Raw genomic sequence first — 16517 nt, 5'->3', positions numbered from 1 at the left:
TTTCAAGTCTAATCCGGTTCAGTACAAGATCGATCTTAAATTTTCAAATTTCAAAATCATTGAGAAATGGTTCTCAGGTTGTGTTAAAAAAAATTAGAAATTTGCCCAGCCACTAGATTGGTTTGGTCATGTCTAGTATGACTTCTAACCCTTCCAACAATAGTCACAATGTTGCAAGTCTTTGACTGAAATTAAATTGCTGCAAATTCTCTGAGGTCTTGTATCCGTAGACCCAATCTTTGGCCCAAGTCGTTTTATACAATAAACAATTAAACAAAAAAAAAAGAATGTATAAGTTGGTAAACTTGAGCCTAACTTATTTATTCAGAAAGTTCAAAAGAATTGGATGTAGAACTTACTAAACGAGTCAGTCACACCATGGGATAAAAAGAAGGTATCCTTGAGTTTCCTGGAATTACAAACTTTTATTTATCTTGGAACACAAGATGATGCAATCTGAACAAAAGAGAAAATAATGGAACAGGGAGCAACCATACAGTGGACACCTAGGACTGCTACTGGTCCAACAAATGGGCAGGCAAAACAAGGGCTGACAATGAACTCAATGTATTGAGGAATTATACAACAAGAGAGGAAGAGGGGATTTGTATTTGATACTGACTTTCACATAGATGGTTAGTCGAGGCTGGCCATCCCTCCACTTATTTATACATTAACACATTTCTAATTAGCAAAATTATTCACCATTACTAATCAAAAAACATCTAGAAGATTTGTGAAGTTTTACCTAGCAAAGATTGGTAGAGAAACCTTACCAAAACATATTTAGATAGTTCTGAAGTCTTCAATGTCAATGGATTAACTGATAAAGAAAATTAAGTGATCATATTTCAGCTGCTATTAAGCGCACCAAAATTTACTTGACTCCAACAATTGACATGAGGAATTGAAGCTTGTCATTTACTTCCACAAGATCAGAAGACTCCTTGAATGAGGCTGGTGGCTCAACTCCAGTGAACACATAAAGTGCCTTGAGCTCCTCTGTGCAGCTTGGATAGAGTGGCTCTTTGTAACCCACTATTTTTCGGATTGCATAAATCTGTTTCCATATCTTCTCCTCATTGCATACAACCTGCTGAATGATAGAAAAACAAATAATAGTCAGCTATCTGTATGTCTTAGCTATTTCTAGTTTTATTTATTTTATCCTTACAATGTGATCTTGGATTCTTCGTATTAATTACTTGAGCTCTATTCCCTTCACCATCCCCCCCCCCCAAAAAAAAAAAAGTTGCTTTATTATGAACCTACAAGTTCAAATTCAGTCTAAGATGAGAATAATTGACTTTCAGGTTCCAACTCATGATGGACACCTCTCATTACACATGCCTTTTTCTTTTTGCATTTTAAATTTTTTGGGGGGTTGGGTCTAGAGGTTTGTATAGTAACATTTTTAAGAAAACGGTGCAGATGAATGGTATTTCATCCTCCCCATAGAACAGAAAAAGAATTAAAATCTTGATACAAACATATTATCCATCAGGGCAGGCCCTATTTCCTGGATACGTTGCATTGAATTGGAAATATGATCATGCACAATATCCACACAAGTAATTTTGAATGCAATTTGAACACAAATTCCTGGTCAAAAGATATTTCAGCCTTATTTCCATAGAACTCCCGAGCTTTACAACTTTTATTTCATAAATAGGTATCTATGATGCCAGACTGAGAACTTGCATCACCCTGAGCCAATGAACTAAAGATTCTAAGGCTGTCTCTTTTTACCAATTGTATCTTCAAAATTATAGAGTTCAAAATAACAATAAAACACATGTATAATCACACTATCCTTTAATAAAATTGAGTCTGAGATATTACTTTATGATGTTAGATTACTTAAACCAATCTACTAGATGATCAACTTATTTCAATTAACATATTTTCCAAGATAATTAACAATTTGCTTTATTCAAGGTAACCTTGTTACAAATTAAATCACAATTGAAAAATTGATCACTGATAAACAATTAGACATTTTAATTATCAAGTGCAAGAGAGGTCATAGTTAGTTTACTAAACTTGGTAATTCAACGTGAGTGTTTTTGCTTGTCCTGTTTCTAAGAAATTCAACATCAGATAAAACAAAAACAAAAGCACATCCATAGATGTGCAACTTTTCAAAATAAAGTAAAAACATTTTTAGTTTGACTCAGAAAAAAAACCTTGCTTCTGAAATCAACAAAAAGATACATTCAAAAACAACTTGTTTTCACATTCGTAAGGTAGATATTGGCCACTATTTGGTTTGTGTCACATGCACTAAATATCTGGATCCAGTAGCAAAGAGCTTCTTATGACTGAATCCATGGTAAATAAATGGGAGCTTCTTATGAATGAATCCAGTAGCAATACTAGTATCTGGGTCCTACTACGAGTAGTTCTCGCCGAGGTGAAAAAGCAACTTTAGGCTTTGCTCACCAATTGTCCAGAACAGCCTTCATATCTTCTAATCACCTCCATTACCTTGTCCAACACCCTCCTTGTTCTCCGAGTAAACACAATGGTGTCATTAGCATATAGGCTATGAACAATAATTGGACAACCTCTAACAAAAATTCCCTCCAACTATTCAGCACTCAACTTTGCAAGATTTCTACTTAGAACTTCTAGGATGAAAAAATAGGGTGACAAGGGATCTCCTTGCCAAAGCCCTTTCGTGGATTTGAAATATCCAGTTGCACGACCATTCCACAACATTGAAAATAAAAAATTGTTTATAGTTTTTTTTAACCAGGGATATCCACTTGTCACAAAAGCCAAACTTCCTCGAAACTACAAACATAAAACTCCAGTTGAGCCTATCATAGGATTTCGCCATATCAATCTTTAACACCACATTGCCATCCACCACTTTCCTGTCAATGTCGTTTACAATTTCCTGAACCAAAGGTACATTGTCCATAATGTTTCTTCCTTGGACAAAGGCACCTTGCTCATTTGATATAAGTCTAGGCAGAAGAAAAGCAAGGCTACTTGTGAGAACCTTAGCTATAATCTTATAAAAGAAATTACCCAAACTTATAAGATGAAAATCAGCAAATGATTCTGGAACTTTACATTTAGCGATAGGTGTAATAAAGGAGGAAGTGTAACTCACTGGCAGATTACCCCCATTGAAGAAAACCTTACCTCAATATAGAAGTGACCAGTAAAACCATTTGGACCCAAGGCACTGTCACAATCCATTGACCGCACCACCATCTGGATTTTCTTAGCTGACGTTATAGCCACTAGAAGATCATTCTCCTCCTGTCTCACCAAACTACAAATAACATCAAGAAACTCATCATCAGGTTCCACACCTTCTTTTGAAAGCACATTAGCAAAGTAATCCACTGCATTGGATTTAATCTCTGCCATGTCAGTTAACCGGATGCTAGCCGGATCTTTTATTCTGCTAATTTTGTTGCATACCCTGTTCACCTTGATAGATAAATGAAAGAACATGGAGTTCCGTCCTCCTCCTTTAACCATTTAACTCTGGCTTTCTATCTCTAGAAGATTTCCTCTAACTTGTTCACCTCATGGAGTCTTTTCCTTTCATCCCTTAGTTGAGCAAGACTATTTTCAGAATTAAGGTGTAGGTGATTCATTTCAGCATTGTGAACTCTATCCTCCACATCTTTAACAACCTACTGGATATTCCCAAACACATCATGATTCACTGTTTGAGCTTAGTCCTCAGTTTATGCAACTTAAGGAAAAAGTTTCATTAGTGGCTTTGCATGAATTTCCTCACTCCAACAGTCTCACACCAAACTTTGAAAGCTATCATGATGTAACCACATCTGCTGAAACCGAAACAGTTTAGGGCCAATCTGAACCTCTTCTTCAACTAAGAAAATAAGTGGGCAGTGATCTGAGCAAGTTCTATTTAGGTGAGTAACAAGCTTTAAAGGAGACTTTTGTGCCCATCTAGTGTTACCAACACAGGTTAAGTCATGCCCATACGCAGTCAGTCCCCACTCTGTTATTTCACCAAGAGAATCTGCTACCCGTATAACCAGCATCCAACAACACCACCATATTAATCATATCAACAAACTCGAAATTGCATGAACATCCAGATTTTTGCCTCCAATTTTTTCTGAACTATAAGTAATCACATCAAAGTCACCAGAAAACAACCACGGCTCAGAAATCACCGAAGCCAAACTGATCATTCCATCCCACAATCCCCTTCTCTCAAATCTTTCACATTTGGCATAGACCATAGAGTTAAAATGGTCACTAGAGGGAGTGTGGACATCTTTTCACAGTCTTCAACAAGCTAGATAGAGAAATAACTATTCCAAAACAAGACAATTTTCCTACTAACATTGACAAAGAAATCTGACATATTCAGTCTTCTAGCTACCATAGATAATTTGTTTTCGTCAACCATAAATTCAACCACAGATACTAATCCTATGTTATGCAATTTACAAAGTTTCTTAAAACGAATAACAGAGGGATCATTTGCTATCCCTCGAATGTTCCAGAACAGACCATCATTGTAAATAGAGTGTAGAGAACATTAATGTGGTCCCCACTATGTTATTTATGTGGTCCCCACTGTGTTTGTTTATTTATGATGGTAGTTAGTTTCAGTTAGCAGTTATTTCAGTTGGTAGTTATTACTTCTTTTATTATTTCTTTTGCCATGCAAACCGTAGGGGTAATTCAGCCCTTTTACTCTTTATTTGATTATTAATATAAATAGTTGAGTGGGGCGACAATTCTAGTCGGCACACTCTTTCTGAATTCTTCTCTTTGCATTCTCCTTCTCTTCTTCTCCTCTTCTTCTCTCCTTCTCAATCTGTTTTCTTTGTTTATTACACATTATACCTAGTACTAATTGTAGTCCTATTCGACTACTTGGTATCAGAACCAACCTAGGAATTCTCATGCTAGTCTAATCAGGCTGACTACATGAGAACTTCCTAGGGTTGGAAGTTTCAGCAGATATATATTCATCGGCTGGTTCTTGGAGGTTGCTGGCAGTGTGCAATTGTTGCCCAAAGGGGTTTCTTGACCTTGACTTGAGAATGGCTGACAACAATGGAGTTTAAAAATCAAGGGGAAGGTTTTTTGGGGGTTGGTGATTCTAGTAGCATGCCTGAGAACAATTTTCAGATTACCACTGTTAAGTTTGATGGATCAAACTACTTGGAGTGGACCCAATCAGCCATGATGGCCATTGGGGGTAGAGGGAAACTGAATTATTTGTTGAGGGATGTAAAGGAACCAACTAAGGAAGACCCAACCTATGCCAAATGGGTTCAAGAGAACTATTTGGTTATGACATAGCTGTGCAACTCTATGCAGCCTCATATCAGCCGAAACTATTTGTGGGCAAAAACAGCTAAGGAAATTTGGGACATCATGAAAGAAATCTACTCCCAATCCCTTAATGTTGGTAGGGCTTATGAGCTGAAATGTGAAGTTATTAACCTTAAGCAAGAAGAGAAACCAGTCTCAGTTTACTTCTCAACCTTGAAATCCTTGTGGCATGAAATTGACCACCTAGAAACAATTGAGTGGGAAAGTCAGAAGGATGCACAGGTTTACAGAAAGCAAGTTGAAACTAATAGGGTGTTTGAATTCCTAGCTGGTCTGAATTCTGAATATGATATTGTGAGACAACAACTTCTCACGAGAGAAAATGTGACCTTATCACAAGCCTACTCAATGCACAGTGAAGAGAGTATGAGAAAGGTTATGTTGCAGCATCAGCCTTTTGAATCAGCCTTGCCAACAGTTAAACCAAAGTTTGGGGGTGATAAGGAGAGGGATATGAAGAAGGAAGATAAGAGGGACCTAGTATGTGAACATTGCAAGAAACCTAAACATACTAAAGACATTTGTTGGAAGTTACATCCACATCTAGTTTCAACAAAACTTAGAAACAAAAAGGGAAATGTCAATGTAGCTGTTACTACTAATTGTGCAACCTCATCGGGCATAAGAGTTACATCCCTTGACACCTTAGCTGCTGTCCGGGCTGCTCTGACTCAGTTGGAGAGTGAAGTTGGTAATTCAGCACCATTATCTCAGCCGTCAGTCACAACATCTGCTCCTCCCACTTCAGCTTTTGCTCATTCAGGTACAAGGGCCTCAGCTTATCATGCTTCAGCCCCAAGTAACACTTAACCTTGTTGGGTGATAGATTCAGGTGCATCTAACCATATGACTGGCTTGTCCTCGCTGTTTACTACCTATCACTTATCTTTTGGAAGAGACAAAATGTCTATTGCTGATGGCTCTCTTGTTCCCATTTCTAGCAAGGGAGACATCAAATTGGCAAGGCAGCCACCAATATTATGTAAAATTTTCAACTTTTTAATCTACGGCTTATGGGATTGTTTCCTAGTCCTCTTGCATTCCAGAATAAAATATTCTTAAATTAAAGAGATGTGAAAGACATACCTAGACCCCCTTGGGATCTAATAACCTGTTTTTCACCAACCTGGCATTGTATTATGTATGAGACCACATAATTGCCATAATATGGACGTAAATCATTACAATCAATAGATACACTTGGGGAAGTCTATCCCGACAAGGTTGCTATTCTCATACTGGCTAAGGTAGTGGAACAATGGGTCTCATTTGTTCGGGCTGTAACCTAAGGTGTAAGGGTGAGTGTTTACATGAAACGTTGAACTAGACCAAACCAGGAATGTGCTTGTACTTTATGACAGTTGGAATAACTGGATGTTTACTTTTAATATCTAAACTTGATATTGATATCAAATTAAGTATTAGACTTGTTTATCTTTGATATGCCAACCAATGAGATCATTATGGGTCAAATATCTAATTCTGTTGGGATATTCAAGGATGATATGTCAGCTGATGATTAATGTGATAGGATCCGCTACTATGTTATGACATAGAGAATATTTTGTACAATTTTCTCTTTGGAGTCCTGAATCAACCAATAGTAGAATTATTTGAATCCTTAAGGAAGAATTCAATGGTGTTGAAAGTTGGTCACCATGTCATAAAGACAATGAGAGAAAAGTTACTTCCATTAATGTGGAGTTAAGTATTATTACCAGAGAGATTAATTACAACTAATTAATTGAGCTATATTGACTTGATTATCACATAATGGTTGAACCAGATGACTTGGGCCATTAGGGTGATAAGGTCCTAAGTAGTTTTAAGTGTTTAGATACTTAGTGTTCTTGGTAACTTAATCCCATAACAGTTAATGTTGAATTATTCTTGTTAGCTAATTAAATAATTAAGTGGCTGGCCCCACTAGCTTACATAAAGCATTTGACATGTTGGCTCTCCCATTAAGTTGTAGGTCCCATGCCATACAAGATATGATCTCCCAATTAGATGAGTTTTTGGAATTATTAAAGTTTTAATGGATAATTAAAAATCTGACATGAGAATCCAAGTCAAACTATTAAGTAGATAATCTAGTATGACTAGGATTTGGCTAGTTTGACTAGCTAGTTAGATTCCAATCTAAAAAGATAGATCACAAGATCAAGACTCTCTTTCCAACTTAATCATAAACATGTTAGGAGTCATAGATAGACAAGGAGATGGCTCTTGCATCCCTCCACAGTCTATAAATAGGGAGCAATAGGAGAGGATCGAACCTTGCAAGACCTTTTTAGCTAAGGTTTTGAACCCCATTATACAAGACCTGCAAGACAATATTTGTAACATTGTTCTAGACTAATTTTGGGTAAATAATATCACCCACACTCGTGTGAAAGATTGGACGGGAAAAGAAATCCAAGATTGCAAACACATAGTTGCACCATCTTCAACCAGTGGCAGTGATTCAGGAAGATTCAAGCTTGGGTGTGAACACCACTTCAATTTCTCCACATGTGGAAATCATAATTAGGTAGTATACTCAATCTTGATCTAAAATATTTGATCTTTCTTGATGCAAGAACCCAAATGATCCAAGGAGAAAAACCGGTTTTTTGTCTTGTGTGATTTCAGCATTAGAGTTTCTAGAAAATTTTGAAAAAATCTACCTCTCTAGTTGCTAATGTTTTTGCACAATATGATCATTAGATGATCATCTTTAAATTTAGAAAATTAGTTCAATGAGAGAAAGAATGTGGGCTTGACTAACATTGAGATATTATACCTATTTAGGGATGATGAACATTAACACCCAATTGATAGATATCGCCCAGCAGAGATGCAAAAGACTTACCACAGCTACAATGAAAGGACCCATACTACAAAAGATTAGAAAAATAAGTAAAGCTAATGAGGAGTGGTTTAACACAACTCATCAAGTGATATGGAAAAGTTTTTGTAGCATCCTAATGGCAGAAAGAGGATTCAGATCATTGCTAGTGGATGATATATATTTGCATTGATGGTCTTAGAGGATAATATATGCCATACATTTTTTATGGCTTACCATATGCAAGAAAACAAAATATCCATGGGATGTTAAAACTTTTGAGGCCATGGTACTATTATAATATGATTAAACATCCGTGAAAGGCTAATCATGACAAAGTCATATCCTAATCCTGATAAGAAATGTTGATGAGTTCCTACGGGGTTACTGTTATAAAAGTTGAAAATTTGGTCTTTACCCTGCAGTTGACACTACAATATGAACTCATGTTAATTGAAATATAAGGTGAAATGTTGCTCATGAAGGTCAAATCAGAGAATAGAGCTTACTACTAAAGGTTTCCAATAAAATGTGATTATTGAAGCTAAATGCTACCAAGCAAAGAAAAAAAAAACTTAGTAGATTTTCTTCCTTACGTTGAAGAGGTCCATAATTAGCTTTAGTATCTTCTAGCATGTATTATAATGCAGAGGTAGGCTATTTCTTGCCATCCATCACAATAAGAACCTATTTTATCTAATTTACATATTTTAGAAAAGAGCATGTTATAACAAATGTACATGTTAACTGTAAAGCTTCATAAATCACAAATAGGAATACGGTGAAGAAGATATATATAAGGTTCAGTCTCTATTTGAATACAGACCTATATTATCATGGTATAAGGAACCTGGGTACCCTACTGTTACCAGTTCCAAGATGAACTTCAACCTAGATGATCTAAAACCAACCAGCAGTAGTCACTTAGATTGGATATTCACTATATCCACATCCTAGCAAGTTGCCCATGAATTGAACAAAGCTAAGCAGGTACACTACATAGAACACAAGTGGTCAATTTAGTAGTAAGGTACCAGTCTAGCACATAGCAGAAAGGTTCATGTAAGAAAGACATGGATTTAACCCTAACCTCATTTGAAGGAACCTTCTTGGAGAATGAATCATCTCCATCAAGAACATCAAATCCACGTTCATCAGCAACCTCTCTTGCATATTCTTCATCTGAAGGAGACTTCTCTTTCATCTTCTTCACATGGACTCTATCTTCTATATCTACATTTTCCTCAGAATTCTTCTCTTGCATCAACACCTTCGTCTCTGTTGTAGGTTTTTTCTCCTTGTCTACCATGCCATCCGCAATTGCCTCATCTCTTCTTTCTTTTTCCATTTCTCCAACATATTTTACTGCTTTGACCTTCTCTTCTTGGACATAATGCACATTTTTCTCATCTTTTCTTCTCCCCATCATTCCTATCAATTCTTCTGCAGATAATTCTTGGTTTTCTTGGTCAATTTCCTTCACTATACCATTAGTCTCTTCAGTTGGCATCTCCTCTTGCACATTCTCATCAACATTCTCATTTCTATGTTCTTCCTCAATTACCTTTACTCCTGTTAGCAGTTTCTCCTCTTTTTCTATGGAAACGATGACAGCCCTAGTTCCCTTTTTTACCCCAATTGTGTCCATTTCAGGACTGTCCTCTTCTTCGGCCTTTTCCACATCCCTGAGTTCAACGGATCCCTTAATCTCAGTTGATGATTTCTCAATTCCTACTCCATGCGTATCCAAGTTCTCCTCAACACCTTTTTTCACTCCCTTGTTCACAAGTAGTGGTATTTCTTCTTTCTCTGCAAGGTTTCCCTCATTTTCCTCATCTCCCCTTGTTCCAATTGTTCCCTTAATCTCAATTAAAGGTTCATTTCCCATAACAATATTACTAATAGTATAATCCTCACCATATTTTGCCCCTATTGTTCTCTCTATCCCTTGCAATGGAGTTATCTCCTCTTCAATAGTATCACCAGCATTTTCCTCATCTTTGCTAGCTTCCTGTGCCACCCTTAATGTTACCTCCTCATCTCCCCCCTCACCCACAATGGTTCTTATCTCTTGCAATGGAATATCCTCCTCTTCAATGATTTCATCCACAATTTCCCCATCCTTACATTCTTTTTGTGTTGTCCTTACCATTATTTCCTCATTTTCTTTAACTCTACTTTCTTTTTGTGTTACACTTACCATTATTTCCGCATTTTCCTCAACCCTATTTTGTTTTTGTGCTATCCTTACTATTATTTCCTCATTTTCCTCAATGTGTTGTTTTCCTCTCCCATTCACATCAGATGGTATCTCCTCCACCAATACAAGGTTTCCCTCATTTTCTTCACTTCTCCTTATTTCAATTGTACTCTTTGTCTCTATTAAGAGTTCATTTTCCATAACAAGATCACCATTAGTATAACCCCCATCCTTCCCAATTTCCCCGATTCTTCTCCATATCTCTTGTGCTGTACCCTCCTCTTGGATAAAAAATCTGGTATTTTCCTCATTTGTGACTTCTCCTTGTTGAACCCATACTGGTGTCTCTTCAGCTTCTCTTCCACCACCATTTTCCTCAACAACTTGTTTCGTTCCTTCATTCACATCCAATGGAAACTCTTCTCCCTCCATAAGGTTTCCCTGATTTTCTTTTTCTTCCCTTATTTCAATTGTAACCTTAGTCTCTACTATTCTAGCAGTATAATTCTCATCTATCATCGCCCCAATTGTTATCCCTGTCGCTTGCAATTGAGTGCCATCCTCTTTAATAATATCACCAGAATTTTCATTACCTTTACTTTCCTCTTGCATTGATTCTTCTTCTTCCCCTTTTACATGCCCATCCATGTCTTGTGGTGATTCTTCTTCTTCTCCCCCTCTGAAACCTCCTCGAGATTTCTTATTTTCATTTTCTGCAAACCCAATTGATTCATCGCGCACTCCATTCTTATCTTCATCTAAGTTAATCCTCATTTCCACCTTTGTCTTTGTGCCTTCCATAATCTCTTCTTCTTCCTCCATATTCACTCGTTGTCTACAATCACCACCTTCATCAGCAGGGAATGCATGGCATTCCAACAGTGGATGAGGAGAAACAGGGCTAGAGAGCAACTTACTCATGGCCTTTTCCGTGCAAGCATAGCCGGCGAGGAGGAGCCCGAAAGGAACTGAACAGACAATCCCCAACGCCGAGAACACCACCAGAGGAGGCAGAACAAACGGTACAGATGACACCGCCACTCCTGTAATCGCAATTTTCTTCCCGAGCCGCCATCCTTTCTTCAAGATTTGACTCACTTTGCTACTTTTGAATGGGACTTCTTGAACTGCCTTTTCCTCGCGCTGATCTTCCATCCTATCATGCAACACAACCAAGGAAACAGAGAAGAAGCTAGTTCTCTTGATTCGTTCTCATCGTCTAACTCTGCATTTGCAAGAGAGAGAGAGAGAGAGAGAGAGAGAGAGAGAGAGGGTGAGGGTATGAGCAAGGTTTGATCGGAGGATCTGTGGATTGTGATGTAGCCCTTGATAGTTGCTGAGGAGAACCTTAAGCGGTGACTGACTGACGGCATCATGCATGCAGAGAGAGGGAGACAGTGAACTTCAACGTGGCTGCTAACAAGGAGGCCAGCTTCAGAGGTTGACGAATGCCCTGCTCTTTCTGCACCATTTCTCGTGACACGTTTGCCTGCCTTTAGAGAAAAGGAAAGATAATCTCACCACGTGTCGTTCAGTTATGATCCAACGTCACCAAATAATAGCCACGTGGAGAATCGTTACGATTGACATTCATCAAGCCCATACATTCCAATCCTTAATTTTCAGAAGAATCCAAACCTCCAGTTAGTGACGATTTCTGCAACAATTTCTGTCCAAAGTTAAGCCCCGTTTCCTGTCTTAAGGTTACTATCCGTTTGGGAGGGCTAGGTGAAGCATTAGTTGAGTTGAGCTGGTTTGTAGAAATCGCTAAAAGTCTGAAACAAGTTTAAGACCCTGTTTAAAAGGGCTAAACTGTAGATTCTGATAATTTGATTTTGTATTTCCTTTTGGACAAACAGAAGAAGACTTCACCGAAAAAAGAATAAACAGAGTTCAAGCTACAATGCCAGATAGAACAAGTGATAGAGGCTCAGTTGGTAAAATCTCTGGCTGGTTGTAGCAAGACTTGGAAAAAATCCTGGTGTCATCAGGGTTGTGAATTATGGGTTTTGGGAACCAGTTGCCCCCATTGTACGTGTGGGCCCTTTCATGCTAGAAATGATCAACTTAATGAAAAGACTTTCAAATTTAAACAATCTTCCCAAGACCAATTAACACCTAAGCCAATTTTAGGTTGTATTAGGTTTAGGTTAAGTCGGTTTTGAGTTGGCAAAGTAGGCCTTTGACCTTCGTATGTGGCAGGGCCCATGGATGGACTTGGTTGGACCTTAATTTTACCAATCCATCCAATTTATACATCTGCTTCATAGAGTAAGGTTCTGATTGGCACAACTTAAACAAAAAAAAAAGTACTTTTAGTGCTTATTGTGTTTTAGAAGTCAAAAGAACTCCCCTAAATCAAGGTTCAAAGTATCGAGACATATCATGCCAGTAGCTTTGCGCTACGCTTTTACAGGGATTGTATTGGTTTAGAGGGTAGTCGGGATTTAAATTGATCCCTTTGAACTAATTTTGAAAAAAACTAAAAACACTGACATAGGTCGATACGTTAGACAGTGTATGTTCTTAGCTCCAATCAACATGATGTACATTGTGATATTTATTGTAAATGAATAAAGTATATATTTGATTCATGTTATTATGGTGTTTTTCTTCGTAATACCCTTAAACTGGATACATACGAGACTCATGTTAGTTTGGAATCTTTACAGCCGTTGGATAGACCTAAGGAGATTTATCCTATCAGGTTTAAACTGTTTAAATAACACCTATTTATATCAAAATATCTCTAGGTTTAAACTATATATTTATGAATCCATTATTCAGGCCAAGTAGGTCGATGGTTTAACCACCTGCTGGGTCACCAATCCCTAACCAAGTGACACTGATGTACCGTGAATTTGGTTGGGGTGGCTTGTCTCAACTGCTAGGGTGAGACCTAAGGTACATATAGTGTGGGTTTTCTTGAAACCTTGAACCGGACCAAAATTCCAATATTGCCCTAGACCTTAGAGATAGATGAGCAAAACTAGAATGTTACACCTGACTCCTAGACTCGATTATGATACTGCACTAGGTGTCGGATTGAGCTATCTTTGATGTGCCAATCAATGAGATCATTATAGGGGGTCAAAACCTGTGTATGTTGGGATAGTCCAAGAATTCATATGAGTGAGTGATTATAGTGATAGGATCAGCCCCTTTGTCGGACAAAGTGAATGATCGGCGATGCACTCTCTCTGATGGTAACCTAAACTACTGACAATTGATTTCAACCGTTGAAATTTGTTTTTGCAAAATATATTTACACACACACACACACACACACACACACACACACACACACACACACACACACACACACACACACACACACACACACACACACACATATATATATATATTATGGTTTCAAAATGTTTTAATTCCCGGGATCCATGTGAGTAGAGAGTGCATCACTGCACCTTGCAACCAAAGGAGAGGTCCTCTCTTGTCGAGCAGTTTTTAATCATTATGGGCTGAGATGTTAGGTGTAAGACCATTAAGAGTTATACCTGATAGGATAATCTTATATATATATATATATATATATATATATATATATATATATATATATATATATCACACACACACACACACACACACACACACACACATATATATATATATATTATGGTTTCAAAATGTTTTAATTCCTGGGATCCATGTGAGTAGAGAGTGCATCACTGCACCTTGCAACCGAGGGAGAGGTCCTCTCTTGTCGAGCAGTTTTTGATCATTATGGGTTGAGAGGTTAGGTGTAAGACCATTAAGAGTTATACCTGATAGGATAATCTTGCATCTGCCCATAGTCCTTGGGCCTTCATAAGATGACTGGATTCAATGACCATTTAGTGTAAATGTTGGGTCCATTAAGAGCCCATAGTGATGGACTTAGGGGTTCACTGTATTTAACAATATATTCAGCCAGGCCTTGTAACAAAGGCTAGTCTGAACCCATGTGACTGATGTGTAGATCAATGATAGGGCCCCGTGCCATACAAAGATGGCCAATCGAGCCAGCATTAAATAGAAAGTGAGCCTAAAAGCTTAATGGACCTAAAAGCCCATTTCGAACTGGGTTAATTAGATTAATCAAATAGAGGCAGGTTTGGGATTTGGATCAACATATAATATAAGGGATTTTTCTTATCCACTTAAGCGAGTCCAGATCCAAATAAAGATTTGGATCAAGGAACTCCTAATTTGATTAGGAAAGTTTATCATTATCTGTAGATAAAATAAGGGATTATCCTTACCACTTAAAGATTATAGATCCAAATAAAGATTTGGATCAGGCTAATGAGATTAGGAAGTTGTCTCTTTAAGGTTATAAATAAGAGAGCAGGGCGAACCTTGAAAACACACTCACTCAATACAGAGAGAAGACAACTCAGTTAGACTGATCTTGCCTTCAGCTCTTTTTCTTCCTGCTCTTGCCGCTCTACCTTGTTTGATCTCCAGTTCTTTGATTTGATCAAGATTCGATCTTGATATTGTTTATTATCAGAAGAAACAATTTAGAAGTTGTGCTCCCTATCCCATTTGATTCTTGCTGAAGAATCACTAGTTCTTTGACTACTTGTTGATCCTGCATTATCTCAAGTTGGTGTCACCTTTAGTGGATGGAGAATTTGGTACACTCTTTTGGCGTGAACACCTACGTTGGGAAGAGCATTCTTGCATGGATTCCATGTTAGGTATATCCCTCCCTAATTTTGGTTTCAGATTTGGTCCGGTTTAATTATAAGACCAAACCTTGAAAATGCAGTTTTCTAAATTGGGAATAGGATTCCCGGATGGGAGTAAAGAAATTTTTTAAATTTCGCCCAACCTTCCTACATGGTTCGGCCATCCATATGATGGATCTCCCATCTCTTCAAATATGCCATGCCAACATATCGACTTGTGTTGATATTTAGAACCTTGCCCCAAATATTGCTTGGCGAAAAAGCAGTAGTGGAAAAAGCCTATTTGAAAAAGCAATTGACGGGGCAGCTTGTGATTCCAAGAAGTGATTTTTCATTTTCTCATCCTAATTTTTCCCATTTAAACATTTTAAATACCTAAAATGCCCCCATCTACTCTAAAGCCCTCGCCCTATCTTCTTCCTCTCTTTTTCTTTTCCATTCTCACTACTTGGAGTGACGGAAGGCTACAACAAAGTTCCATTTCTGGCCATTTTTTCTTGCTTTTGTTCTTAAAAAATTAAATGAATATTGATTCTCACCACTCCATCTCACCCCTTCTTTATTTTTTTTTTCTTTTATGCTTATCTGTTTCGAATCAAACACCTATAACAGTGGGTTTTGCGACGAACAAGGTATGATTCATACATTTTCTCCTTTTGTCACACAATGAGCATGGATTGATTGATTGTCATTATAAAGGTTGGTTTGTTTTTCAAATTATATTGAGTAATGTGGTTTGGAGTCAATTAGACTATATAGAACATGTATGAAAACCTCGATGAACTTGGCAATTTATTGGCATCAAAGAAAATCGCGTTTAATCGGCGTAAAATGTTGTTTAACCAAGCAATGTTGATAAATATGTGCTTTTTTTCATTAGAAACCTTGGATTTTAAGTGCTTCCTAAAAGTGTAAAGAAAGAACAATGAGCACGGTTGACATGTTCACCTTTGTTAGAGGTGTCAATTGGACTGAATTTGGTCCAATCTGATCCAGTCTAATGTGAATTCATTATAAATGGATCAGGCCCAATTCATTCCAATAAATGTTTTGGATTAATTTAAACCGGTCCAATTCAATGTCTGGACTGTCCAATCTATTCAAATTCACTTTAATTTAGATTGATTTTAATCCAAACCCGATCCATTAACATATATTCTTATCTTATGTCAATGGATCAGACTTACTACGGATGGACCAGGTCCAATCCGATTTAATAAATATTTTGAACCGAATTGATTAAATCCAATATATATTGTTGGCCTGTCCAATCCATCCAAAGTGCAGCATATTGGCACTTTGCAGTAGTAGTTTAAGCACTCGTATCAGGAGAGCTATGTTGTGGACAAGAGGCAGCTACAAATAGAGGCCCCGGGCACGGGTCTTATTCCCGACAAGACAAGAGAGACGATGACCACCACCACCCCATCTCAACCTTTTGGATGCAACA

At 37.6% G+C, this 16517-nt stretch overlaps 1 protein-coding gene across 2 annotated transcripts; it reads right to left on the bottom strand.

Annotated features, from left to right (window-relative positions):
- Positions 1 to 571: 571 nt before the first annotated feature.
- LOC148874349 (uncharacterized) lies at positions 572 to 11840 on the bottom strand. Of its 2 annotated transcripts, none has more exons than XM_088965170.1 (2): positions 9267 to 11840; positions 572 to 1096 (listed from the first exon to the last, which is right to left on the bottom strand). In XM_088965170.1, the coding sequence occupies exons 1-2, from the start codon at positions 11529 to 11531 to the stop codon at positions 878 to 880; spliced, it is 2484 nt and encodes an 827-aa protein (XP_088821296.1). In that variant the 5' UTR covers positions 11532 to 11840; the 3' UTR covers positions 572 to 877. The 2 variants fall into 2 exon arrangements, with proteins under 2 accessions (XP_088821296.1, XP_088821297.1); XM_088965171.1 differs by having other exon boundaries at positions 572 to 1093.
- Between the last annotated feature and the right edge of the window lie 4677 nt (positions 11841 to 16517).

This window comes from Nelumbo lutea, chromosome 1, assembly GCF_056320005.1.
Source record: "Nelumbo lutea isolate HS-2025 chromosome 1, American lotus-T2T, whole genome shotgun sequence".
Taxonomy (NCBI): Eukaryota; Viridiplantae; Streptophyta; class Magnoliopsida; order Proteales; family Nelumbonaceae; genus Nelumbo; species Nelumbo lutea.
The sequence above is the reverse complement of the archived record's forward strand: the minus strand, read 5'-3'. Positions and strand labels throughout refer to the sequence as shown.

Coding starts and splice junctions, on each gene's coding strand:
- LOC148874349 (XM_088965170.1), bottom strand. CDS start 11,531: ATGGAAGATCAGCGCGAGGAAAAGGCAGTTCAAGAAGTCCCATTCAAA. Junction 1,097..9,266: donor AGAAGGTTCCTTCAAATGAG/GTTAGGGTTAAA, acceptor TCTATCATTCAG/CAGGTTGTATGCAATGAGGA.